At 39.3% G+C, this 27794-nt stretch overlaps 3 protein-coding genes across 12 annotated transcripts in view; all 3 read left to right on the top strand.

Annotated features, from left to right (window-relative positions):
* mid1 (midline 1) overlaps positions 1-3726 on the top strand; it is a 43423-nt gene extending 39697 nt beyond the window's left edge. For all 4 annotated transcript variants that reach the window (XM_077537464.1, XM_077537465.1, XM_077537463.1 and 1 more), the window contains exons 7-10: positions 479-622; positions 1344-1505; positions 1572-1779; positions 3022-3726. In XM_077537464.1, coding sequence (XP_077393590.1) covers positions 479-622; positions 1344-1505; positions 1572-1779; positions 3022-3370 — 863 coding nt within the window. In that variant the 3' untranslated portion in view covers positions 3371-3726. The remainder of the gene's footprint in view (positions 1-478; positions 623-1343; positions 1506-1571; positions 1780-3021) is intronic.
* A 2181-nt stretch (positions 3727-5907) lies between these two features.
* cog3 (component of oligomeric golgi complex 3) lies at positions 5908-20303 on the top strand. 2 transcript variants are annotated; one of them, XM_077536964.1, is made up of 23 exons: positions 5908-6141; positions 6331-6477; positions 6563-6624; positions 7876-8041; positions 8967-9041; positions 9146-9238; positions 9372-9497; positions 9866-9946; positions 10021-10064; positions 10152-10278; positions 10499-10590; positions 10971-11110; positions 12264-12424; positions 12537-12645; positions 12731-12849; positions 14269-14358; positions 14992-15112; positions 15387-15475; positions 15581-15715; positions 16118-16193; positions 16318-16445; positions 19319-19417; positions 19565-20303. In XM_077536964.1, the coding sequence occupies exons 1-23, from the start codon at positions 5971-5973 to the stop codon at positions 19592-19594; spliced, it is 2481 nt and encodes an 826-aa protein (XP_077393090.1). In that variant the 5' UTR covers positions 5908-5970; the 3' UTR covers positions 19595-20303. The 2 variants fall into 2 exon arrangements, with proteins under 2 accessions (XP_077393090.1, XP_077393089.1); XM_077536963.1 differs by having other exon boundaries at positions 5909-6141; positions 12722-12849.
* Positions 20304-20372: 69 nt separating this feature from the next.
* LOC144030550 (endothelin receptor type B-like) overlaps positions 20373-27794 on the top strand; it is a 32445-nt gene continuing 25023 nt past the window's right edge. The window contains exon 1 of one of the 6 annotated variants that reach the window (XM_077536970.1): positions 20373-20533. The gene's annotated coding sequence lies outside the window, so the exon portion shown is untranslated. Of the gene's footprint in view, positions 20534-21825; positions 21971-27794 lie in introns of those variants that run through there. The other 5 variants (XM_077536968.1, XM_077536969.1, XM_077536967.1 and 2 more) reach the window with 5 other exon arrangements.

Below are 27794 nucleotides of genomic sequence, written 5' to 3'. Positions count from 1 at the left end.
TTCTTTCAGATACACATTCCAAAAACCTCATTGCGCTACCTAGTGGAGAAGTTGGTGAATTACAGTTTTCTCAAATTCTAAAAAAAATACATATACGTATATTTAAACAATGATGATGAGAAAATGAAACAAAAAGGTTCATTGGGAAACATTGCATTTGTCTACAACCATGTCAAGCTCTACATTCAAAGTTTTCACTTTGTCAAGTACCAAAAACAAAACAAAAAAAGGTCATATGCGCAAAACAAAAAATGTTTGTGTCGATGTGAATTTAGCTAGCGGGATTGTGACTGCATCTGAATTACACTTGTTAGGCGTAAAACAAACCACAAAGACCTGATGCTAATAAGCGCCTGCTAATCCCTGCGACAAATTGTTTTTTGTTTGCTATTTTTACCCCCGCGCAGACGAAGCCTTTGATGATAATCTCTGAACAACATTTTTTTTTTGTTTTTTTTTGTTTTCTTCCTTGCTGCAGCGCCAAATCCGCCGGTTATCCGCGAGGAATTATGCACGGCTTCGTACGACACCATCACGGTTCATTGGACGTCAGACGACGAGTTCACCGTCGTGTCCTATGAACTCCAGTACGCCATTTTCACCAGCCACGCTAACGTTGTCAGTAAGTCCTTTTTTTTTTTTTTAACTCATTCACTCCCAGCCATTTTCACAGAAACAGTCCCGTTCGCCCCCGTCTGTTTTACTGTATTTTGGCTGATTTTGCAAGGCCCACAGAATATTGTGTTCTATTACTATAAAAGCATGGAACCTATCAAAAGAAAGATTAAAGTCTCTTCTTTCATCAGGGAAAAAAGTATGTTTCTATCTGTTTCCGTTTTGCAGCAATTAGCATTAGAAGAGAGCTAAGTTTCATCAGTTTTCACAAATCTATTTAAAATTGTAAGTAATTGTGCTTTTTTTCAAGATGGCCCTGGTTGATCTCCTTTGCTCTGCTGCCACCTGCTGGCCGTTTGTGTAATAACTACCATTTCTGCAACCGTTCTTTGCAGTTGAGAGGCTGCATCAAAGCCTTCTGTATGCTCTCGCATAAAAAAAACAAAAAAACTTATAAATATGTCTTTGGTACACTTAGAACATTAAAAAAAACGTATTTATACGTTATTGGGAGTAAATGAGTTAAGTGTCTTTGTTCTCTTTTCGTTATGTTGTTGTCAGTATTCTCTTGAAGTAAAAGTTTGAGGACAAATTGGATTTTAGTTTCTCAATGCCTTCTCGAAGTGAAACAGAGGGAGGCTAACAACGAGTGAAAATGTGACGAGAACATGAATGAGAATTACTAGATTGTTTACCAAAGCACCTTCTGTTTATTTGATGTTCCGCAGGTTTGTGCAATTCCGCTGACAGCTGGATGATAGTGCCAAACATCAAGCAAAATCACTACACGGTGCACGGGCTCCAATGCGGCACCAAGTACGTCTTCGTCGTGAAAGCCATCAACCAGGCGGGAAACCGCAGCAGCAAACCGGGAAAGCTCAAGACGAACAGTAAGTCACTTCTCCGGCAAACGATTCCTCAGCCCGACGAAGCTCCATTTTAAACTTTTGTCCAAGGTCAACCGTTCAAACTGGATCCGAAGTCCGCTCACCGGAAGTTGCGGGTGTCCCACGACAACCTGACGGTGGAGAGGGACGAGACGTCGTCCAAGAAGAGTCACAGCCAGGACCGCTTCAGCAGCAACAGCAGCTACGGCGTCACCGGCAATGTTTACATCGACAGTGGCCGACATTACTGGGAGGCTCTCATCGGAGGAAGCACGTGGTGAATACTCTCAGCTCTTTGGAAAATCACAATATTTTTCATGACAAAAAGTTTTGTTTTGTTGTTTTTTTTGCGAGGAATAAATACAGTGAAATTACTCAATTGAAAAATGCCACAAAAGAAATAATACGTAAAAACTGTTTAGTTCTTTTTTTGTGTTAAGGACAACTAAGCAAAATAATTAAAAAAATGAAATTGAAAAATAAATAAATAAACTAAAAATCTAATATTTATATTTTATGTTCAGAGGATTAAACAAACAAAAAACAAAACAAATAAAAAACTATGCTAATGTTAGCTTAGCCTGTTGCTGTGTGTTAGCTCTGTACACTGATGGACACACTCCATAGTCTCTACTTTGCTGCAGTGCTCCCTCGTCAAGCTGCCCTCAATCTCCTCTCAAATAAAATTAAATTAAAAATGTCAAAAATAGGTACACATGCTAATGCTACATTTTGGTTTACCTCTTGAATAAAATCCAAACTATAAGCACGTATGATAAAAATTATCTGCTACCGTTGCTGTGCCTTAGCTCTCGGAACTGCAATATTGTCCACAGTCAGAACTTTGTTGAAGTGACCCTTAGTCTCCTCTTGAATAAAATGAAAAAACAACAAAATTAAATGCACACAGCACTAGCTTACCCTGTTGCTGGGCCTTTGCTCTTGATACTACAGTACAGTAGTCCACATTCTCCACTTTGCTGCAGCGTACCTTAATTTCTGCTCAAATAAAATATAAACTAAAAACAAATGTACGTCATAATGTTATCTTACCTTGTTGCTGGGCCTTTGTTTTTGGCACTGCAGCATTGTAGTTCTCAATCTCCGCTTCTCTGGAGCGGCCCTTAGTCTCCTCTTGGATAAAATACAAACTAACAAAAATAAACACACATATACTAATGTTATCTTACCTTGTTGCTCTGTCTCATAAGACCTGGACTCTGTAGCATTGTAGCCCACAGTCTCCACTTTGCTGCAGAAGCCCTTACTCTCAGCTTGAATAAAATCGGACATAAAAACAAAATATGTGATAATGCTGTCTTACCTTGTTGCTGCGCCTTTGTTTCTGAAACTGTAGCATTGTAGTCCACGGGCCCTTAGTCTCCACCTGAATAAAATGTCTGTCTCTTGCCATGGCCATGAGACCTGTCGCTGAGAATGTAGAGTGGAAAAGCATAAGTGCTTTTGTAGTACACTAGATAAAGTCCAAATTTTCTTTTTTTCCTCTTCCATCATGGAGGTTTGCGGTGGGTATCGCCTACAAGTCAGCACCAAAACATGAGTGGGTGGGCAAGAACTCGGCCTCCTGGGTACTGTCCCGCTGCAACAACTCATGGGTGGCCCGTCACAACAGCAAGGAGACCCCCTTGGAGCCCTCGCCCCACCTGCGGCGACTCGGCGTGCTGCTGGACTACGACTCGGGCTTTCTTTCGTTCTACGACGCCGTGGGCTCTCAGCACTTGCACACGTTCGACATCGCCTTCGCGCAGCCCGTCTGCCCCGTGTTCAATGTGTGGAACCGATGTCTCACCATCCTCACGGGACTGCCCATCCCGGATCACCTCGAGGGAAACGAGTCCAGCAACTGACACGCAGGACGGTTCCACTGACTTTAAAAAAAAAAAAATTATAGGCATAATAAATGACTTTTAATGAGTTTAACAATTTGCATTTCTGAAATTATTTTCAAGCATTTTACTTTGCACATGTATGTACATTATTCTGCTGGATTGTTTCAAAAGGGGATACCTACTGTTTTTGAATTGCTAAAATATTATAAATAGGCTTTTTTTACTTCATCTTAATTTGTGCATTTGTATACATGTGATGTAATTTTTTTTTTTTTTTGAGGAATTTTTACGTGTCGTTCAAAAGTTTGAGGGCTGTGATAAATGTCTATTTTAATACTGTATGTGGTTGCAAAATTTTTAGCACTTTGAGGAGAAAAAAAAGAGAATAAAATGCATTTCTAAACCACTTGTGCAGTTTTTTTTTTTTTTTTTTTTTTTACAGTTTGATTTAAATGTGTTCTTTTTTCTACTTCTACTAAGATGCAATCATTTTTCCCATAGGAATTAATATTATTAACCTGATCTGAGGTCTAAACTATCACTGTCATAAATAAATACCGTATATATTTAAAAAAAAGAGAACCAAAAAGCCAAAGAAAAAGCAATACCAGTGTATGGTTAATACTTGTGAGGTACGCTCATTAATATGATAGGTCTGAAGGCCTTTTTGCAATAATTAAGACATAATCTCTGATTAAACACTGGACAAACATTAATCACATTGTAGTCAAAAAGGGGGGAGGGAATAAAAACAGAAAAATGTGTGTGCGTGCGCGTGCGTAACTTGACGTGATGTGCTCTGACATGTCTTTGTGCTGGCGTAACACGGCTTGAACTCTGCAGTGGCTCCTTTTTTACCGCCAAAGCGGATAAACACATTGAACTCCACGTGACCTCTCCACGAGACCCCCAGCCGGCTCTTACAAGGTTGCCACCCGCATGCTTTCAGACCCAACAACAAATGTTACGGTCCGTTATCGATCAATTATGAATACTACGCATATTTTCACAGCTTCTTTCATGGCCCTCCTACCCCAATGACTCAATTTGTCAACAGCAGCTGTGTGTAAAAACATACAAAAAAATGACACAAAATGACACATAACACAGCAGCAAAATGTTTTTTTTTATGATAAAAAAAAAAAAAAAAAAAAAAGAACAATCATCCTGCTAATATTGTTTCTTTTCGTTTCCCGCTTTCTCATCTCATCTTGTCAAACTGCCGCAAATTACAATGTGTTGCACCTTCAAAATGAAAATTGTTTGCACACTCACATAAAAACAAACAAACATGAAAATCTTCCATGAAAATATGCCTGAAGGCTCCACTTATTCAGTTGTATTTCTATTTGAGTTTTTAATACCAATACCAGTTTTGTTGTTGCAGAGATAAAAATCAGTTGAAGGCAAGCAAAGACTAAATAGAAATGGGAGCAAGTGGAATGAAAAATGATCTACTTTTTTTTTATACCATGCAGACAACAAATTGCAAACCTTTCATGTAAACTGATTACAAACTCACATGGTTCAATATGATGTGTTCCAAAAAAAAATAAAAAAAATAAAAAGGATAAGGGCTTGTACATGTGTGTGTGCTTTCATATTTCAATATTTCATTCATGTCATATCCTCTTGTTTGTCCAGTTGTAATCCCACCCAAATTCCAAAATATTTGGACTTCTTCCAAAGAATTTCCAGATTTATGATTTAGTTTAGATGGGTTACACCCAAATATAGCAAGAAAAGCGTACAGCAGCCATCATTGGCCTCTGGGTGACATTTTCTATACTGTGTATCCTCTCTAGTGTTGTCAGACACGTCAGTGAACCTAACATGTTTTTGGGTAAGCCAAAGTACTCAGAGAAAAGCCACATATGTATGGAGAGAGCCAACAAATGTCACACAAGAAGGCCTGAGCTGTGTTTTGAACCTCAGAACCAGGAGGCAGACATACTAACCACTAGGCCACTTGCTCCCCCTTATAGGTAAACAAGTATTTAATGCACGAATCCTTCGTTTAACACGGGGGTTATAATCCAGCCCTTACTTGCAATACATGAAACTAGCAAAAAATTATCTACAGTATACTTTGAGTTAAATTCCACACATTCTACACTGTAGTAAATATGATTGTGTGAACATCACAACATGGACCGTGGTTGTATGAATTAATTGTAAAAAAAATTGATTGTATTCATTTTGTAAAAGACTGCAAGGTCCACCACGTTTTAATAATACAAGTTTGAAGTCAATAACAACGCACACAAACTGCGAACTACATGGTACATTTATAATATATATTATATAAAAATCCATAGGGAGTAGTAGGGAATGTGTGGAATGATTTCTGACAGTACATAGTGTGTGAATGTATTTAATTGGGCACTATAAAATATATATTTTTAAATAATGTGTTATTTTCTGTCAGATATAATTATTCTTTCATATACAATATTAATTATATATTCAATCAATATTAAATTATTTTTTAACCTTTACCGATGACGAACGGAAGTCGTTCCTTCGCTAATCTCCGCCCACCAGCATCCCGGAACAGGAAGTAGCATTCGCGTCCCTTTGCTGACGTTTAGCCTCCTCCTCCCCGCCGCCCAGTGACGATGGCGTCCACTGAGCAGCAGTCCCTGCTCGACTTGACAGATAAGGAGACCCGGGAGAAGTTGTCGCTGTGGGACCGGCCCCCGGACGCCATGGCACCCCTCACGGGCAGGCAGACGGACTCCGTTCTGGAGATCCGAACCGCTGCCGAGACGCTCGCTATCCCCTCCGAGGTGAGCTCCGGAGCTAGCTCGCTAGCATTAATGCTAAATCACTTTGTTATGGTTGCCAGGTGCACTAAACTCACTCTTATAGTATTAAATTAACGTTAATAAATCATAGAGAGATGTTGTCTTTTCACTTCAACATTTTGTAACTTTTTAAGAGATCCTCAAATGTACTGAGACTGTGTTGCTGTGTAGTTGCCCATCGAGGACCTGGGCAGCCTCTCATCTCGCTCCCTCCAATCTCCTTTCACCGCCACCGTGCCCCAATCAACAGAAGATGTCCTCCTCAAAGGCTTCCAGATGCTCCAAATGGAGAATGACCAAATAGAAACTGCACAACAGGTCATCTAATGTCAATTTTAAACGTACTACATGTCACCACGTACTTGCTATGTCAATTTCACAACACGGCTAATGTGCATTGCAGTTTTTTGCCTGGTTTGCCAAGTTACAAGCCAACATGGATCAGGACGAGAGTGCAAAGTACAGGTGTGTCAATATTTAATGCCGTAATACTATGCACACTGCTTGGTTACATTATGGGGCATGTCACATGCTATTGTTTTTTTGTAATACAGTTTTGAGCAGTATTGATTTAACATTTTGCTGTTATGTTGGACAACTTGGCTCAGCAAGAATCAAAAGGATTTGAAAGGTTTGTCTTCGACTTGTCAACAATTGAACCACCGGCAACGAGAGTGGGCTCACTCTCATTTTTGTTATTTGCTTTATAGTTTTATGAAGAATATATTTTGGTGATTTTTATGGCAGTTTTTACAGAAAAAGTATCTTTCATTTTTTTATGACTTATCTGACTCATCTATTAATGTATGAAAGATGATAAGTAACATTGCTAATACTAACTAATACTAAAATAAACCTCATGCTGACTTTCTATCAAATCTCACTTTCTGGAATATTATTGCATGAGTTGTTATAGTTGTGGTCATTTGCACTGCCCACTGTAGTTAGTGCTCGAGCAGCTCAGTAAATTCCAAAACATTTTAATGACGTCGTGAGAGCTCCATGTACTGTACTTCATGACAGCAAATGCGTAAATCTTCGTTGACTTTTTCTGGCTTTTTTGCAGTACTTATTCCAAAGGTATACCAAGAAGTGTTGACTGATGGGGTAACTTAATTTTTTACATGTCACTTCCTGGCCCCAAATCTTATACAAACAAATTAAAAATAAGTATTCAGGGTGCCTTCTTGTGCCTCTAGTTTACTGTGCAAACTAGTTTGTTGTTTGTGACATCAAAACGTCATGTGTTCAATTAGTATTTATTTGGTGCCTTCGTAAACTGAGAGCTGTTTCTCATATTTTGATTATCTTCTTTTGTGAAATACAGTAGAATATACACAATAAAATGTACTCCAGGTCACTCTCACCTTTGAAATAATTGAAAGCACTAAACCAGGGTTTGTCAAACATTTTTTTTTTTGTGCCATTGGGCCACTTTGTGCTTAAGGCCCTCCGATGGCCATGATGGCTGTTATACCAAACTATCGGTAATCTATCACCTGCATCGTATATTGCATATGCATAACAAGTTGATGCATAACTAGTTATGCAATCTGAAGTCGAACAATAGTTAAACTGTTCCAAGGTGTGACTAATGTTTGCAAATGCTATAGAAAATGGATGGATGAATAAATGCAACAAACCCGCACATATTTGTAATTGCAACGCATGGTCTTTCCATCTTTCCAATCACACTGACTTGTGTTTGAATTGCAGGCGGACGCGAGACGATCTGAACTGCTACCAGGAGCAATGCGATGCCATTCTGAAAGATGTCAGTGCTGCTCTGGAGCAGCTGGATTCCCTACAGAAGCAGTACCTGTTCGTGTCCAACAAGACCGGCACTTTACACGAGGCTTGTGAACAACTTCTAAAAGAACAAGTAAGTCCCTCACTTTGGAACGACCTTCCACAAAATATGAGTTAATCCTCCTCTCTATCTACTTTTAAAACCCGTCTTAAAACCCATCTGTATATCTCGGCTTTTGGCGCGCTGTGAGACTTAGCATTGTTTTGGTGATTTATGTGTCTACTTTAGTTTGTGTTATGATTGTGATGTTTGTTTGTTTATTTTTTTATTAATTCATTCACTTATGTACCATATTTTCCGCACTATAAGGCGCACCTTCAATGAATGACATATTTTCAAACTTTTTCCATATATATGGCGCTACAGTAGAGGCTGGGGTTACGTTATGCATCCATTAGATGGTGCTGCGCTAAAGGGAATGTCAACAAAACAGTCAGATAGGTCAGTCAAACTTTATTAATACAGCAATGCTTGTTTTAAAGTGCTTTATAAATAAAGTTGAGTTGAGTTAAAATCATGTTTTCGCAAATAAAATCATGTTTTCGCAAATCTTTTTCTTTCGCTAAGCACGCCTAGTAATTTTAGTAGCTATTTCTTAGGTCTTTACTTTACTTTTAAATCTGTAACTCTGTTTACAACTGCTTTTAAATGTATTTTAATTACAGTATGTGAAGCATATTGAGTTACATTGTGTATGAAATGTGCTAAACAGTGATTTTTTTTTTTTTAAACAACCTCTAACTACTAGTAAATGTCTAAACAATGTGAAAAAAAATCATTTCTCATTAAGCCCATTGTATAATAACCTCCTGCTCTTGAATTGTGATCTTTTTTTATTATTATTTTTAAATGAGTGTAATTCGCTGCATTTTACAGTATTTAAGGAAGTTGCAAAGTGCAAAGAAGTAGGACTATAATTCCTCCTTTTTATTTTCTGCAACAGGCTGGCTACTTGAGATTCAACTACAGTACTTTGTTTTGTGTTTCTTCCTTGCAGGCAGAGCTTGTTGACCTTGCGGAGAACATACAGCAGAAACTCTCATACTTTAATGAGCTGGAGCACATAAACACGGTTGGCTTTTGTTTCTCCATCTTGAAATATGATTTTATTAGTTGTATTTCGAGGTTGTGTAAGTGAAGCCCCGTACTTAATTTCTTTTGTGTGTTCCTCCTCAGAAACTGAACTCGCCCACCTTGTCTGTAAATAATGAAGGCTTTATACCGATGCTTTCCAAACTAGATGACTGCATTGATTATGTTTCTTCACATGTAAGTACTCTGTTGCTCTTGTCTCAGCATAAAACAACAGTTTAAAGGATAATTTAAGTGAAAAAAACATGAATTTTAGCCAGAAACAATGGATATTACGTATCGATGCATGTGTTTGTTTCTTTCTTTTCAGCCCAATTTCAAAGACTACCCTGTTTACCTGGCTAAGTTTAAACAATGTCTCTCCAAAGCCATGCACTTCATGAAGGTCCACATTGTAAACACAATGCAGAACCTCTCAAGCGCTTTAACAAAAAGGGTAAGCTGCAAGCCTAGTTGTATATTGTTCATAAATTAATATTGGCCCATTCATTTTTTTGGCACACCATGAGACTCGTTCCTGGTGTTTTGCGGTGTGTACGAGTTTGATGTTTAGTCTACTTATTTATGTATTTATTTATCTCTTTATTCACTACTTCTTATTTATTAACTGATGTAAAATGTATTTACTTGAAAAAAAACTTGTCTTGCACTTCAAAATGTTTGCTTTGTTCTTGTTTACTGCAAAACTAATATTTATGTTTATGTACAGCACTTTGTATACAGCAATGCCTGTTCTTAAAGCGCTTTATAAATAAAGTTGAGTTGAGTTAATGATATAAAATAATTTCTGTGCTTGTTGTCCAGGATCCAATGGGTTTGGCAAACGCCGACAATGCCTTCACACTCTACTATGTCAGGTTTAGAGCAGCTGCACCCAAAGTTCGAGTAAGTTTTATTTATTTAAAAAAAAATGAAATGACATATTAGCCCTGTGCAGAACTGCCGTTTATTTCTCCCAGTCGCTGATAGAACAGATAGAAGAGCGGGCGGCCAAGATTCCCGAGTGAGTGCTCTCCATATTTTTAATGGGCACGTCCACACGTTGATGTCAGTCCCGTACTATGAATCAAGTCTACACTTCTTCCTGCAGATACCATCACCTGTTGGATGAAATCCACCGATGCTACCTGGACCAGAGAGAGCAGCTCCTCACTCCCAGCATTACTTCCACCATCACAGATCTGACCCAGCAGAACAGCAAAGACCACTGCGCCCTGGTGAGAGGCACGACCGAGCTCAAAGCACAGCTGCCCTTCTTAAAAGCACTCGCGTGACATTTCACATCAGACAAGAAAAGCGCCCAGACTTCGACCCAAGCATATTTCCCGGCGTCTCGGTGAATCGGCGCGCATGATAAATGGCTTCAACCTGCTGACATTTGTGTCATTGCAAACATTGTTGTGCGCTTCAAACGGGCCTTTCTCTTTTTTTGTGCAGGTTCGCAGCGGATGTGCCTTCATGGTTCATGTGTGCCAGGATGAGCATCAGCTTTACAATGAGTTCTTCACCAAGCCCACACCCAAACTAGAGTGAGTAGCGCCACCCTCTTATCTACATTTCATCCTCGCAAACTTTGTTGTGCTTTGAAATTCCGTGGAATTAAGAGACGTTCAGATACGATCACAGGATCAGAAATCCGGGTCAATCCTGTCATTTTGCGCTCATCGGTATCAGATGAGAAGATTAGAAGAATTATTTTTTTTAAAGGTCATTCTGAGGTACAAAGATATTGGCAAATGCAACAGAAATATCTTAATTTTATACTACACAATGTAATATTTTGAGTTTTTGTGGTGGAGTGAAAAAGAAAGTCACATACATGATTGCTGTATTTTATGTCAATAAAAAATGAAATAGTTCACAGTGTAAATTCAGACTTCATCTAAAATGATGTTGTAATGTTGGACAGCGAACTACTGGAGAAGCTGTGTTTATCTCTGTACGACGTTCTGCGTCCTCTCATCATCCACATCATCCACCTGGAAACTCTTTCGGAGCTTTGCGGCATCCTCAAGACCGAGATGCTGGAAGACCACGTTCACCACAACGGTGGGTACAAGCTTCTGGAATTGCCACTCGCTTGCACACACGAGCCACAAGTTTAGGAACGCCTTCAGTCTTGCTATCGAGGTCTAATACACTCATCTGTAGCACAAATATTGTCTTTATCAATGTAAATAATCGTGTTTTAATGACTTTTTTTTTATATGCATTCAAGGCAACAAATTATCTTAATTAATTTGTTTGTTTGTTTGTTTTTTAATAAAAAAGGAAAACAAAAGCAGCATTTGATCAACACAATACAATCATTGCCCTGAACAACCTACAGAAATCACCCAATAGGGGGAAAAAAAAAACTTGAGCGGTGTTAATAATAAAGGCAGGAATGTTTTGCTCATTTTGTGGTTGTTCAGTGGACATTTAACATTGAGATGACAGCATCTGGACTCATTTGCATTGACCATCCAAGCACCAATAGATATACAGCTGTATCTCAAATCAATTTGCACATTGTTGAAAATTTCAGATATCAATTCCAAAAGATTCGTGAAACAGAAATATATAATTTCCGGTGGCCAATTACGACCTAATTTCCATATTCACCATTTTTAGGATTTCTTTTGTAATTTTTAAGATTTCTTTTATTATTTTTAATTGTTTTTATTTTGTACTTAAAGAAGAACAAAAAGGAAGAAAAAGTACAGATTAATAAACAAACATGTATCTCATATCAAATATTACCCAAGTCCAATGAAATAACAAAAAAAAAGCATAAAGGAGAGACATACTCTATATAAGTTAAAACACTTGCACATTCCTATTTTAACATTTTTTTTCTAATTTGTTTTTCATTAAAAAAACAAAAAACAAAACAAATTCAACACAGACAATCGAGCAAATAGTCTAAACCAAAGACTATCTAAACAAGGCAAATACAATTCATCACAACACACAAAAACAAATATCACAGACATAACCAATTATATATAGTAATATAATAATTTTCTTAAATATATATATTTTTTGTAGCTGTCAAAATTATACAAAATCAAACCATAAAGATATAACAATTCACTCTTTGTGTCGTGAATCCATATAATATTACAGTCTCATTTTTTTTTTTCATTTTAACTACTGAAATGAATGAGTTTTTGTACAATATTCAAATTTTAGTAGCACCTGTGTATGCGTTTTGAAACAGCCGGCCAGCTGGGAGCCTTTGATGCGGTGGTCAAGCAGATGCTGGAGGATGTGCAGGAGAGACTCGTCTACAGGACGCACATTTACATCCAGACGGACATCATTGGCTACAAGCCTGCCCCAGGGGATCTGGCCTATCCCGAAAAACTGGAGATGATGGAGGTGAGGCCAGACGGGAAGCCGTCACTCTCTGGTTGTAAATTGCGCTCGTAATACGCCGTGCTTCTGAAGTATTTAGCATCTTCTTGTCACTCCTGTGTGTCCTTCTCACCAGAGAATCGCTCAGAGTTTGAAGGAAGAGCAGATGAAGCAAACACCCCAAGCGGCCGTCTTTTCCGACGTTCAGCTCGAGGATCCAGACGGGAGAAGGAAGAGTAACGCCGGTGCGTGTTGATGCATTTAATTAAACACTTTTGGCGTCGGCGTCGCGTGTCTGACCTTCTTCCACGTTTACGTAAGGACTTGCAGGGAAACCAGAGGCGTCCCGTCTGCAAGCTTCTGTTTCTCCCGCTGATTTGCACGGCATGTGGTACCCGACGGTCAGGCGGACGCTGGTCTGCCTGTCCAAACTCTACAGATGTATAGACGTGAGTACCCAGTAGACACAATAGTTGAGATGCTCTCCATTTCCTGGAAGGCCTGGCAGATGTCTCAATAGGTCCGTCCGCTTCTAAATTAACAAGTGCTCTCTTTATTATCATACGTCTCCTTGTGTTCTCTTGTCCCTATTATGGGTCTGATTTACAAAGATCCCAAACAGCAGGTGCTAAATTGCGCGTTCACTCACTCTATGAGATTGGGAGCATTGTTGGGAACAGATGTAAAAGCAGTGGAGACTGTCCTATTTAAGAGGCGGGTTATATTCTTTAGGTGGCGCTGATTGTTTTCACCAAGGATTATTTGGGAGAGCACTGTCAGCGCCAAATGAAGTTTGAAGTGATTCGAATTCTAAGTGCTAGTGGAAGCGACAAATACTGTCCTGAATTACAGAAAAGAACTCTATTGCTTTGATAGTAATGGTGAAGCCAGAACCACATAAAAACTACATGTTGTTGGATGCATCTGCCCTTCTTGAGTAACATTGCGTCTAAAACTTTAAACAGTCCATCTGATAATCTGCTCTGGCAGACGCCAGCACTAATTGTCACCATGTGCTGAAAGGCTCAAATCACGAAAATCCAGATTTGAAATGAGTTTTTCATAGCATGGCATGACTCCTTCTTGTGACTGATCAGCGATTCTGTGTGGTACTATAGCACCACAGGTGGTCCTCGGGCTCACCCTAGTCACCACCCAAGTACGGTTTGGTTGTACTTAACTTTTCAGGGCAAATTTACTTTATCCAGGAACAGTTTTACTGTTCAGATTCTGCATAATGTTACTTGCAATTGTGTTATTCTCATGACAGTAGACCGACTATGCTGCTGTTTATTAATTCTGGTCATTAGAGATCCAAAATTACAATGTTCAATACACAATATTTTACGGTAAATTCGGTTTACATTTAAATTTTGTTTCTGGCATTTCAAAAATGTTCACATGAGCGAAATAATTCTCCATGCCACGTCTCATTTTGCCTCTGCTACGCTAGCATCCCTGTGAATGCTTGTTTGCAGCTGCCTTTCAGACGCGGTGTTCAGAAGTTGCATTACAATTGGTACTAAATTAATCTACTGTATTTGCATATCGTTGTCCCAGAAGGCCCAAATGAACTGAGTGCCGATAATTATTGCCGCACATCTGCTTGCGATGTGAGTGCACACACAGTGGATTGTGAAAACACATCACATAATAAAAGGCCTTCTCTTTTCTTCTCTTTTTTTTTTTTTTTTTTTTTTTATAATCGTACGGATCTGTGAGACATTCAAAATGTTGGGACCTGTACTACTTTCCGCCTCAAGGGTCTCTCTGGGAAATTGTGAGGTTTGGGCATCTGAGGCTAGGATATCCGCACATCTTTTGTATTTTCTTCCTAATTCCCATCCCCATTATATTGCCTTTTGCAGAGAGCCGTCTTCCAGGGTTTATCTCAAGAAGCCTTATCTGCCTGCATCCAGTCCCTGCTGAGTGCCTCTGATAGTATCCTTAAGAACAAGGTTTGGCACACTCACTCGCTCAAGAGAAGTTTTGTACTTTCCCCCCGTTTTTGTATTATTATAAAAACAGCTGGAAACAGTGCCGTCTTTTTGGACGCCGTCCCCTCCCTAATTCTGTTTCATTAGAACTTCCTGCGGCAATGGGGCACTTAACTAAAGCAGCTGGGATGTCATTTAAAGTTTATTGTAATGGCGGCGTTATTATGCTCCACAGACTGTTCAGCGAAGCGTCCTCTTATTTATGGGCCGCTCTCACCTTCAAATTTGCTGTTAATATCTACGCTGACTGGCCCGTTTCAACCTACCATTTCGAATTAATGCGGCAACATCAATTTGGGATGACGAGTGTCCTCCCCGTGCCTCTTATTTTCATCCCCGATCTTTCATAACGAGCTGAGCAATAAATGGCTTCAGATGTCTTGCGCCCCCCCCCCCCTACAGAATCTTAGCCCTTTCCAGCTCTAGTTATGCAAAAATTATTAATTAGCCGAATTTCCTTATCATCTCCGAGCCCGCTTGCGCTCTCCATGTCGGCTGCCTGGAAAGTCAGATGGTGCTTTTTTTTTTTTTTTTTTTTTTTGGTGTGGATTTTTAACGACGTTGCTCTCTTTCTCTCCCTCTCGTCTTCCACAGACACAAATAGATGGGCAGCTTTTCCTGATCAAGCACCTGCTGATCATGCGTGAACAGATTGCTCCATTTCACACCGATTTTGCCATCAAGGAGATCTCGCTGGACCTGAAGAAAACGCGAGGTAAGATAATTAAACGTTGGTGTTCGGCTCCATAAAGCCCGTCATTACATTCCCATGCTCATTAAGCAACTTGTGCCTATCACATGCACCGGTGGCAACAATTAATTTGAAAATTACAGTGTCATTCAACACCTAATGTACGCTAACTGCTGCCTCTCTGGGGCACATTTGCCCCTCCCTCCACCTTCATCCAAGGTCATATTTGATTTGCACCACTAGAGGGCACTCCAGCGCTTCACCCTGATTTTTCTCATCCATGTGCTCTTTTGTCAAGATGCTGCCTTCAAAATCCTGAACCCGAAGGCTGTTCCCAAATTCTTCCGGTTTAACAGTCACAACGCCATTCTGGAATTCCTGTTGGAGGTTTTTATTTATTTCCCCCCTTTTGTCCTCCCTTTAATTCAACATGCCATTCACTGTCTGCCAAGGGAGCCGGCACTTGAAAGGATCATTTTCTTTGCTCTGCAGGGAACCCCCGAGATAAAGGAGCACTACATCGACTCCAAGAAAGATGTGGACCGACACCTGAAGTTCAGCTGCGAGCAGTTCATTCAGCAGCAGACTCAGATCTTCACGGGGAACCTTGAGGAGTTTCTCACCAAGGTAACCGTCAGACGTGGCCTCGGGCGGAGACGGGCACGTCTTGACCTTCAGCTCTCAGCTTTTAACTTTATTGCAATCCATTTGGACTGACACCTTTCTCGCTCGACTGCAGACAAATTTCTTCCCTTCAGCTGAGATGTGCATTTGTGATGTTCCCCTATTGTTGTCTTCCAACACAATTCTCTTCAAATCATTTGCGGCCCACCTTTTTTTTCCTTCTTTCCCGCCCACCCAGCTCATTTCCATTGTCCTCTCTTTTTGCAAACAACACCAATTGTTCAATTGTCAAGCTAACAAAATAGCCTCTGTTTTGGAGTTAATCCCTTTGACTCGGTGAAGACGATTGTGTTCTTGTACTTATTTTCCAAGGCTGTCACTAACTATTGTTTATTTTGGACGCAGGTTGCAGAGCTGAAAAACATGGCCATCCAGGGCGGCCCTGCATACACGCTGTCGAAGCAGCCGTGGGCTCAGCCCGGTAAGGTTCGTGGGCTCGGGGAAAGGCCACTGGCATCTTGCTGCGACTCGTCTCAACGTGAACCCAGCACCCTCCAGGCGATGTCTGTATTTTCTTCTTGATTTTATTTTCCTTCTCTTTTCAGCAAAGATCAACGATCTCGTGATGGCAACCTACCGGGTGATGAAGAACAAGCTGCCGAGCACGCTGCAGAGCATGTCCTTGTACTTGGCCAACAGAGACACAGAGTTCATCCTTTTCAAGCCTGTGCGGGTGCGTGCCTCAAAACAGCAGGCGCTTTCTTTTTTAACTTTAATCATCAGCCATTTAAAAGAATGTTATATTCGGAGATAGAGTCGGCTTGAAGTCATCCGTGGTGAAACATTAGCATATTTCAGTTAATCACATTAGTCGCACTGCTGTAAATACTGTAGTGAAAAGGAGCCGCTAATGAGTTTGGCAAAGATGGAGCATTGCTCTTCAGGTGTGTAGTTCACTGGCTGAGTCATAATATGATTAATGAGAGGATATTCTTTTATAATTAAACATGACCCAGTGTAGCCTAGGTAACCACATTTAAAGGTCAGCCTGGTTGGTCCGTTTTGTTTTTGTGTCCACTTTGAAGCAATATTTAAACCTCTGCCAAAGCAATTATTTTATTTTATTTTTATTTTTTTTGATGTCCCATTCATAACAGGAATAGCCATATGTCCCACTGCAATGTAATGATTTTTGAATATCGGAAACATAGTAGCCAAAATGAGGTTAAATCAGGATATGGGCGTCATCTCTCATTCATTCATCATCCAAGGTTGCTCTCAAACAGTCAAACCTAAACTGACCAGCCTCATGCCCACATAGACAAGTCTTAGAATTCTATTGTCTTTTATCATATGGCTTTTTGTGCTGAGTTTTTTTTTCCAAGTTCATACTTTGCCCCCCTTTGTCTCCTTTCCTAAAGTGTCTGGCAAAATATACTTCCAAAACCTATGGATGACTTTAGAATCACCTGGTTAAAACCTACTAAGTAATTGATATCTCAGCCCCTGTAGCCGATAGAAACATAAATCCAAAAACATTTGAGAGCTTACACATATGACTTTAACATAAACCTGAGTAAATTATACATTTTAAATATATATATTTTTTAAACTCAAATAACTTCACACAAGGAAAGCAATGAAACAAAGCAAGCAATGTGTGACTAATACAGATTTCTCAGTGAAAACAATTGGCAAGAGATGCCCTTGCCTTCAATCCTAAATGTAAAAGAAGGAAAATCACTATTTTCAATATATATTTAAAAAAAAACAAAAAAAACACATCTATGCAAGAGCAGCATGTGATGACTAACATTTTTATGTTGTCTTAATGTTTTGATCAAACATTTAAAAATAAAGTGTTAGTGCAAGAAAAGCACCCATTTTCTATAAAAAAAAAAAAAAAAAAAAAATGAAGTGCCAATATAAGCACAGTGAGCCGCATACCGATGTGCATAACCTAATAAAAGTTTTCATCTCTTCGGCAGTCACGTCAGGCCACTTTGACATCTTTGCCCTCCCTGGAATGTGTTGGGTCTGGGCACACATATTGGTTTCAATAACAAGATGCACCCAGAGTCCTTCGGCAGAAATGATATTAAATATCGACAACGGTGTACCACCTGTGTGTATATTTACCTGAACTCTGGGGTAATAACCTCGGGATTCAAGTGGTAATTATTCGTCCTCCATTCCATTTCAAAGCCATCTTCAACATCCTCATTGTCTACAAACAATGTTTTAACCATATATCAGTGTCAACTGGTTCAAAGTTCTCAAGCATGCAGTTTATATCACTGCCGTCACATATTTCAGATGCCATTAATGTTTGAAGAAATTCAAGGAAATGCTATGAGGCCCATGTCACACTCGCACGTATATTTTGATGCATTTCATTGGCTAAGAGACCGAAAATTGGTTTTAAAAAAAGATATACAGTATGCGCTTTCCCGGTAGCACTCTTTCTCCTTCTGTTGTTGTTTTTATGTTTCTTGGGTGGGTTGTGACTGTCATAACATAATCTGAATAGTGACATCCAGCCTCTTATGTTGGATATCATTTTCCTATACATGCGTATCTAATGTTGAGGCTGATTGGTGTAGATTGTTTACATGTTGATTCACGTTTGGAACAATATACTGTACCTGGAACCCAAGATAGTAGTTGAGGTGCTTCTGCTGGGCCCTCCTGCAGTAATTTTGCGTGTTGTCGGCTGCCGCTCACAAAAATAATAACAATAACATGCATGTTGTTATAATTAACTCTTTCACCGTCAACAACGTTTAATAACAATTAGTAAAATCACGATGTATGCCGCCATAAACGTTAAATGGGGTCAACTATGTGTGTTTTTTTTTTTTTTTTTTTTTTTTTAATCAATGGGCAGTGCAACATCTTAAGTGCAGCGCTTCCTGCCTGGTCAATGGGTTGTGGAATCAAAAACATACATTAGCGATGGCCAGCAGATGGCAGCATTGTATCTCTTTCCAATGGGTTGCCGGTGTAAGGAATTACAATGAAACATGAGGGAATGTGATGAAATCTGATGAAATTGAACATTTTCAAGGATGACGTGAATGACCGAAGTCTTTGTCAAATGTCACTCAAATGACCTATTTTCAAATGGTGATTACTGAAGAACGGAATAAAGTAGAAAGAAACATACTTTTTTTGTTTCTAATGAAAAAATGGAATGCAGTCTTTCATTTGGTACACACCTTGTATATGTAGTACAAGCATACAATATTTTGTTTGCCTTGAAAGATGAGTTTAAATGCTCGAAATCGGCTGCCGCTGCGTTTTTTTTTTGTTTTTTTTTGATAACGTGTTGCAGTGAAAGAGTTGAGAACTCAAACTGTGCGTAGGTGTGAAAGTGAGTTTGAATGGGATTTTGTCTCTGTGATTGGTTGATGACCAGACCAGGGTGTCGTCTGCATCTGTCCCTTAAAGTCATCTTCGGATGGGTGACTGATATGTGACCCAAGTCAGTATTGAGTCTTTAATGTCTATGAAATTCGCATAAAGTTTTGGTGGTTGGGCATCTCAATATGTTTGTCTGTATAAATATTTCAGCTCTTGTGTGTTTTTTTTTTTTTTTCTGTCCAGAATAATATCCAGCAGGTATTCCAAAGGCTTCACACCTTGCTACAGGAGGAATACAGCGGGGAGGACCTCCAGATCATCGCATGTCCGTCAATGGAGCAGGTACACGCCACCGTGAGCCGAAGAGAAGCCGCACCAGACACGTTTTAAATAATTCAGCCGAAACTCTCATTTGTGCTGAGAGCAGGTTGACTCGCAACCGCCTTAAATAGGCTACACAAACAAGTCTTCTTTCTTTTTTTTCCCCAGATTAACCTGCTGCTGTCTGTGAATAAGTAATGATCAGAAGACTTCTGCTTGTGATGTCGCGCGTTGAGCCGCGGGACTGCGAGGGGGCGACGGGAGCCGCGCTCGGAGCTGATGCGGCCGTATCGAGCCAAAGATGTAGTCGGCGGCGTGCTGAGCCACGCGGCACGAGTCAAGATCTCTCCATTTTTGCTTTGTTTAAAACACGGAGGTGTAAAAAAAGGAACCGGGCCGCATCTCACTTAACGGCAAATGGTAAAGGATAAAGCGTACTTGCGCACAAGCGATGGTGCAGGGCCAGCGGGATGAATATTTTGGAGTGTTCAAACGAGGACTCTTTGGGTGTGTGGAAAGGGGAGCTGGAGGGCTGTTGATCAGTCATTTAGCTAACGGGCCAGTAAGGCAGCTCGCCTTCCGATTCCCTTGATGGCCATTGGGAGGATAACAAGAAAAACGCTGCAAAACCCTTTTGATTTGCATATTTTAGCACAGTGCTTCCAATGTATCATGAAACTCTTTTCTGCCTGTGCTACGAAATGCTCAGGTTTGTGATAATGGACAGTTAAATGCATATCTTCTGTTGCAAGGGTGTAAAAAGGACAAATGATATGTTTTATACTTGATTTTCTTTTATACTCAGCCTAAAACTAATACTAGTTGATTGGAAATAATGTATGAAACGACAACAATGTGTACAGTTGTACTATTTATGGACCTTGTGATTAAAACTTTCTTGATCTGGTTTGACGACTGCGACGTGAATGTTGTTCTGTCAACGTCATCGTGTCGCTAATGAGACTCTGCCCTTTAGGAAGTCGACTTGTCAAAGGCGCCGTTACCGTCTTTGCACCTGTGCCGTGACCTCCTGTGGACTGACAATCTGGAATCCGTGCGGAGGGACTGGATGGTCCGGAGCGGGATGTTGATCTCGGCACGCGTCCGCACTCCGGCCCCACAACTGAAGCCTGTCAGGTCTTTGCAGTGTGACACTTTGAATTTTTCTGAGATCTAAACATGATATAACAAGCCCTTTTCCAACGACTGAAAATGCACAACAGTATCTAAGAATGTAAACATGCGTGTGTTTTTTTTGTTTGTTTGTTTGTTTTTTCTCCTTTCCTGACAGATGCTGTTGGTAGTGTCACATTGTTGGCATTTTTGTAGCGTAGTTTCAGTAACCACTTCATTTAACAGCATGGTGTATTAGTAGTTAGCACGTTTGTCTCCCAGTACTCGTTCAGGTTTTGAATCTGTGGAAACTTGGTGCATGCCACTTTTCACTGATTCAGCCTTGATCAAATGACAAAATGTGATCGCCTCCTCTGAGCAAGTTGGCTAGCTCGTGATGGGAAAATGAAGCTTCATGAAGCACTTGTGATACTTTTTGACTCTTCTTGATGGCACTCAAGCATGCAGTGGAAATTTAGTCAATTTAAAACCAAGAGCACCATCTAGAGGAGTCAAAAAAAACATGTATCACAATTGCTTCATGAAGCTTCATTTCCCCATCACTAGCTAAAACACAAATCTTAATCCCTATTTGATCTGAAAGATCTCACACAAGATCATCTACAGGAAAGTGAGGAATCCACTTGCATTGATCTGATGTTGTACCAAACTTGACACTTGCACAAGGCAGCATTTTTGCGTGGACGTGGCACATGAGCAAAATTGTCGGTACCCCCTTGTTAATTTAAAGAAAAACCCACAATGGTCACCGAAGTCACTTGAAACTTGCAATAATAACATTAGAAAATGTATTGAAAATTCAACAATTAAAATCATCCATTACGTTTGAATTGTCGTTGAACAGAATTATTAATTTAAAAAAAGGAAAGAAAGAAACAGACCTGGACAAAAATTCTGGTACCTCTACAAAAAATTGTAAATAATTTGACCAGCGGGACATGTTAAGCTCAGGTGTGTCCTATAAAAGCTAAAGTGGATTAAATCAAAGCTAAAGTAATGTCTAGTTTTGATTGTTTAAATTTTCACAGCATTTTTATTTGTTACTTTTTGTAAGTTTCTCTTTAATTTAAATTTCTTTAATTAATAGTGAGGTACCAACAGTTTTGTCCTTGTGTGTATCTTGCATTGACATATTCAAAGAATAGGGACAATAATCAATCATTAAAAATTCTGTGATATTGATTGACAACACTGGCATCAAAGCAGTTGTGAGGCGGACCTTTTAATCACCGTTTCACTATGCTGCAGATGTTTCCCACACTATTAAAAATCATTTTTAAAATAATGCTTGACTTTTCCACGTAGTCTGTCTGATCAAGGCAATATGGACAACTAATAATGATTGGAAGCTTGAGAAGATGATCTTCCAATCGCGTTGCTCTGATGTCATCCCCTATAGTGCATAACAACGCCTCTGGGGCATATTTACATCATATCGAGGTATTGCTTTGATGTGCTTTGATGTATTAACCCGTATTTTTTATTTTGCTTCTTTCTCGGCATGCATTCAATTTGTGAGGGAATTGCAATCACTATTAGAAGAGGCCTGCTTGTGCGTTCTGTCAATCACCCTCAAATGAGGAGAGCGCCGGACAGGATGTTGGCCGCGAATTTACATCGCGTTTCCAATTTTTCCACGCAGCCGCTGCAATTGTTGCCTGGGAGATGGACATATTTGTCTTTTATTCCAAATTCTGGAACTAATTTGGTAGCACAGAGGCTGCCGCTGTTGCATGATGGCCAAAAGAAATGGAAGAAAACGTTTTCCTCCTGTCAGGTGGCGATTGTCAATTAGCTGTTCTCGTCGAATATCTCCAAAGCTGGCCAAGCCTTCAATTAACATCGCTTTTTAAATTATGATGAAATGATGAATTATAACCGAATTGTGATGTGGGGAAGGAAAAACTCTCTAATCATCATTTTAATTCTCAAGCAAAGAATCACTTTGGGAATACTAATAAAAGAGGACAATGTCTCACCAATTAGCAAGCATGCAGTAACCAAACGAGCGTTCATTAAATTAATTCAAGATAGAAGTTGGAAGGCATGATGTTACCAGCAGGCAATCATCCTTCAAACTCAGCCATTAAAACAGCTAAAAAAAACAAAACAAAAACAACTGTGTTTGTTTTTTACATCCTTATTGACCAGGATGGATGGTAAATGACACTGCACTATTTTGGTTTCCATTAAAAGTACAAAATAACAAGAAAGACGGCATACTTGTCGCTTATAACCCTTTTATGCCTGCTTAATTGCGGTCTAAAAATAAGCGGCACAGCGTTAGTCATAAGAGTAAAATCACCCATAAAGCAGCTAATCCGTGCTGACAAGCCCTCGGTTCAAATGCAAACAATCAAGTGACAGTTGTCTCATTAACACGTTTATTTTAAAAGCACCACTATAGCCTTTTTAATAGTCGTTTTTATATCGCTTCCTTTTACAATAAGATAACATATTATTAGACGACCCACTATTCGGTTTTCCATCATGGTATTTTTAAGCTCCATTCATCCCATCATATTTAAAAAAAAAAAAAATAATCCTTTTTTCATTTGTGGTCACAAGATACACATCTTTCCCACGCTTGATTAGCTTCTTATCATAGCTAATTAATGCATGGCCATGAGATAAGAGTGTATAAAGACGCGCGCGCGCACACGCAATCGCTGACTTTGTGACTCCCAGTGCAAGTAGGATGTAGCTTCTAAGGATGTGCTTCTGACTAAATGTCCTTGTCGGTCTGTGGGAAAATGAATAGCCAATTCATTTCCAATTAATTAATGAGGGAAGTCTCTCGGAACATTCTGATCTTCCGTTTCAATGCCAGCGTCCTAATTATGTACGACATATAGTTGAGAACTCTGGATGTATGTACTCGTTTTTTTTTTTTTTTTTAATATGACAAATTACTGTATTAATGATTTGTAGTGTATTTCCATTTCCTTCTATTGCGTCAGGTGAGATTTATCAGTAATCAATTAATCGAATATTATCTCCATTTCTGAGTATGTTACGAAGGAGTATTTGGACTACTTGAAAAATATTTAGACAATGTGAATAAAGGCATATTTTTTATAAAAATACTTTTTAATAATTTAATATTAATTTAAAATGATAAAAATTAAAGTATAAAATAAAATGTAATAATCTTTTTTAAAATTAAATTTACACACGTTTCTGACATAAAAAAGCTGTTCTCGTAAGGTTATGCCTTTTAATGATCGTTAAAAATAATTGCAAATTTTCAGTAGACTACAAATCTTTTTAAAGTAATTAAAAAAAAAAAAAAAAAAAGCACCTATTATTCCCATAAAATTTCTAACTTTATATCGCAAAAAAAAAAAAAAAAAAAAAAAAAATTGTCTCGGAAAAATACATTTTATTTAATCTCTAAAACAAAACAAAACATGCAGTTTAATTATTTGAAAGATTACTACTTTTAGTAAAAAAATAATAATTAAAAAAAAAGCTATTTTTATACCATCTTTTAATTTACAAAAACAGGCACATTCTTGTAACGTTTCAACTTTAGTCTCAGAAATATGCGTCAATTCTCATAAAATTATGGCTTTTTATGTCTTTTAAAAAAAAGGACTACCTTCTTGTAAGATTGTGACTTTTTCTCAATGTCGTTGTGTCACAGATTTCAGCTTTATTCTTTAAAAAAAAAAAAAGCGCAACATATCTTGTAAAGTTTTTATTTTTACCCAAAATGCAACTTTATTCTTGTATGATTACAACTTTTTATTGCACAAAGTCTGACTTTATTCACATAAGCGTACAACATCTCGTCTGAAGAAAATACGACTTCCTTTTCATGAGGGAAAAAAAATGGCTTCTTTCTAGTCAGATTATAATTTTTTATCATTTTTATAATTTTGATCATTTTGAATTCTTATATTCTTGTAAAATATCGAATTCTTACCTAGGAAAAATGCAATTTCATTCTTGTAACATTGACTTTTTATTTCTCTCAGAACATGTGACTTAATTCTCATAAGATTCTGAGTTTTTATCTCTGAAGATTAGACTTTATTCTCACATGTGAATTTTTATTATTTATTTTTTAATGTGGCTTCATTCCGATTAGATTTTCTTTTTTTTTTTTGTCTCATTGGTATGCCACTACAAGCACAATAATAATTATACTTAGGAATACCTCTCTGAAGGTGTCAATCAAAGGTGAACATGATTATTTTCCACTCTTTGAGCTTTGACATGAACACGTTTCAAGCTCTATACCTTTTTATGATGTTTCTCCTTGAGAGACTCTGAGAATCCAGCACCTCATTATAGGAGGATATACAGCGCGTCGTGTATATATCCTACTCGCCTACGTCTGGGAATGCTCCGAGGAGAAGAAACTCAACAAACTTTCCCTTTTTATTACATTCTCTTACTGTCTTGAATACATCAAAACCGTCTGTCACACCACGAGCGCTTAGATTGCTGTTAATTTGTCATTGTGAATACATCGATTGTTTTTTTTACGTCATTTTCTTGCTAGATCTTCCATTTTTCTGAACCGTGACGCTGTTTTCCCAGGGAAAAGCTGCTCTCCCGTCGTGTGAAAATTGTCGATAGAGCTTCGCGTTGATGAGACGTGACAGATCCCACTGGTCTTTTTTTCTTTTTTTTTCCCTTTTGTGGTCCGACCACTCAAACATCTTCACACATATAATCACATTCGCACGCATCGGGAGAATTTAGTTGCCTTACTTCTGCTAGGAATAGACGCAGGTAGCTTCCAGGCTCCCCAAAATTCGTTTAAAATACTCGCATGACCCAAATGTCAAAGCGCAGTTATATTTCATCCTGGTGGGTGTTAAATCTGCGGCGTGATAGAACCGTCAACTGACCTAATGGCTACTTGCATTCTCGTAAATATTTATGCATCAAAGCGTAATCCTTTTACGGTGTAAATGTGTGATACCCATCATGTCATAATAACCCCCATTGATTTGTTTCGTGTCCCATGCAAGTCACCACTCAGACACGTATTTAGCTAATAGTGCACAGGAGCGGTAACCTTGCTCTCGCAAGATGAATTCTCGCGGTATTTGTGAGTTCACATACTCCAGAGAATACCATCTTGTACTGCTCCCGCTGATAACCGCTGTTCAGTGGTTCGGACCAATCACAGAGCGACATTTGTGTTTGGGGGCGGGATATGCAACTGTGACGAAACCAGGAAGCCGGCACCGAAGCTAGCAAACAAACAAACAAACCCAACATGGACGAATGGACGCTACAATGAATTCTGTTCTCGCAGAATTATTCACCGTTTCCTTGTTGAATGTTGAACAGCGAGGGGTGCGTCGTGCATTTGTAGCTGGTAGCATGTTTTCTCGAAAATGAAGTTCCTCTGCTCACTTGAACATAGTTCCTTAGTACCAAGTATTGACTTGGTCTGAGCAAAAAAATTAGGGAAAAGGTGAGTTTTATTCGCTAATAATGGGGGATAGGTCCCCCGTAAAAAGACATGTGCTCATGAAATGCTAACATTAGCCAAAAATGTCCACCCTGTCATGTCCTCATGTTTTTTTTGCTGTTTGCGTGTCTACTTGTAGTTAATTTTATGAAAAAGTGTTTAAATTTGACCAATATGAATTTCTAACAGAATATCATCTACTTAAAGCAATCAATATGAAGTTGAATGGACAAATATCTTTGGAAAAAAAACATTTTGGGGATGAAATGAAAGTCTCAAAGGCACCTTATGGTGGTACTGACTCTTGGACGACTTCCGTTGTTGCACCAGGACTTCCATTGCTATTGACTGACTGACTTTGTTCTGTTTGTCAGATCACACGCAGCCGATTACACAAATTTCTGCAGTGTGATCGGACAAGCAGACACATTTTTTGTTCCTTTCTTTTTATTTTACTCAATTTCATAGTCAACCTTGGTGAATTTCTGCACCGTATGCTACTTAATGCTTTTCTCGTTGAACTTGTCATGTCGTCATTTTTATCACCGCTCTTGTATTGGATCCCGTTAGCTTACGCTGGTGTGCGCGCGTGTGTGTATACATAACGTGTACCCACTTGACTTCCAGCACATTTGTCCGTGCCCGCAATCTCTTGACCCTGAAGCGTGTGCGCTCACGTCGTACGCGACCTCCCGCGCGTTTACACGCCTCAAAGGCAAAAAAGTCCACGCGAGCCGATTGACCCCGCAGGCACAATGAACGTTGACGCGCTAAAATCATGGCGGAAATGTGTAAAAACCGCGTAACGTACGGCACATTGAATGAATGGTTTTGATGTGCGGCCACTTATCAGCGATCGCGACATGGTGACACGCGTGAAGTGGCGGTGATTTGTGGCAACGCCTTTGGTGCTAAGCGCTCCGTCCTTGTCCTGCAAGGCGCCTTTGCCGAGGATAATATGATGGCCGCTTTCCCGGAGGGATAACATCATCTATTAAGATCATTAACATTGTAGAAACCTTTGAAAGGGGAACAAACGTTTACCCCCATTAAACAGCTCGACCTTGTCCTTGATTGCGGGCTTTAAAAAGAATCCCGGAAAAAACATGGCCGCCCTTCATGTAGAACTTTTCCAACACGGGTTGTTTTGTTTTGATCAAATATTTGGTAAATACGACGATAAATCACCGCTCTGGAGCCATTATGAAAGCGTGAGCGCTTCTCCGCTTCCCAGTCTGACTCTTCATGAAGCATTCCGGTCCTATTTTTGATATCGATCTGAGACGAGACGAGGCAGCCTCGTCACCTCAGCCTGAGGGAGGATTTTCATTTTGATCACAATTTGACCCGCGCAGACAAATGAAAATGTCGTCCTATTGATGTTTTGTCTGTGAGAGGCTGCACGCCTTTCAAGAAAGAAACAACATGAAGTCGCCAAGTGTTTGTTTGTTTTGTTTTGTTTTGGGTTTTTTTTCTCCTGCCCTCCCCCTTTCAGTTGTGGCATTTCCATCACTTTTAAGCTTCATGTGGCGTATGCACAACTCTGTAAACATGCATTCGTTGCGGATGCGTCGACGCCAATCGGGCCCTGTGTAGTTTCCTGCGTGAAAATGCTCCGACAGAAGGCGCAGCTTGTTTGCTTGCATATTAGTGTTGGAGTCATTAATAATTCACTACGCTCATTGCTATTATCTGCTGCGTATTCGCTAACTAAGTAGAAACTGAAGCAAATGGAAGCAGCAAAGACATGATCAGAAGTGAAACTCGTTAACTCATTCACTCCCAGCCATTTTCATGTTCTATTGCTATAAAAACATGGAACCTACCAAA

Source organism: Festucalex cinctus, chromosome 11 (genome assembly GCF_051991245.1).
Source record: "Festucalex cinctus isolate MCC-2025b chromosome 11, RoL_Fcin_1.0, whole genome shotgun sequence".
NCBI classification, from domain to species: Eukaryota; Metazoa; Chordata; class Actinopteri; order Syngnathiformes; family Syngnathidae; genus Festucalex; species Festucalex cinctus.
The sequence above is the reverse complement of the archived record's forward strand: the minus strand, read 5'-3'. Positions and strand labels throughout refer to the sequence as shown.

Bases quoted from the DNA above. Each gene is read 5' to 3' on its own strand.
- cog3 (XM_077536963.1), top strand. From the start codon at position 5,971: ATGGCGTCCACTGAGCAGCAGTCCCTGCTCGACTTGACAGATAAGGAG. The intron at 11,111-12,263 runs GTGGGTACAAGC...GTTTTGAAACAG, and splicing joins AGACCACGTTCACCACAACG to CCGGCCAGCTGGGAGCCTTT. The intron at 12,850-14,268 runs GTGAGTACCCAG...TGCCTTTTGCAG, and splicing joins AACTCTACAGATGTATAGAC to AGAGCCGTCTTCCAGGGTTT.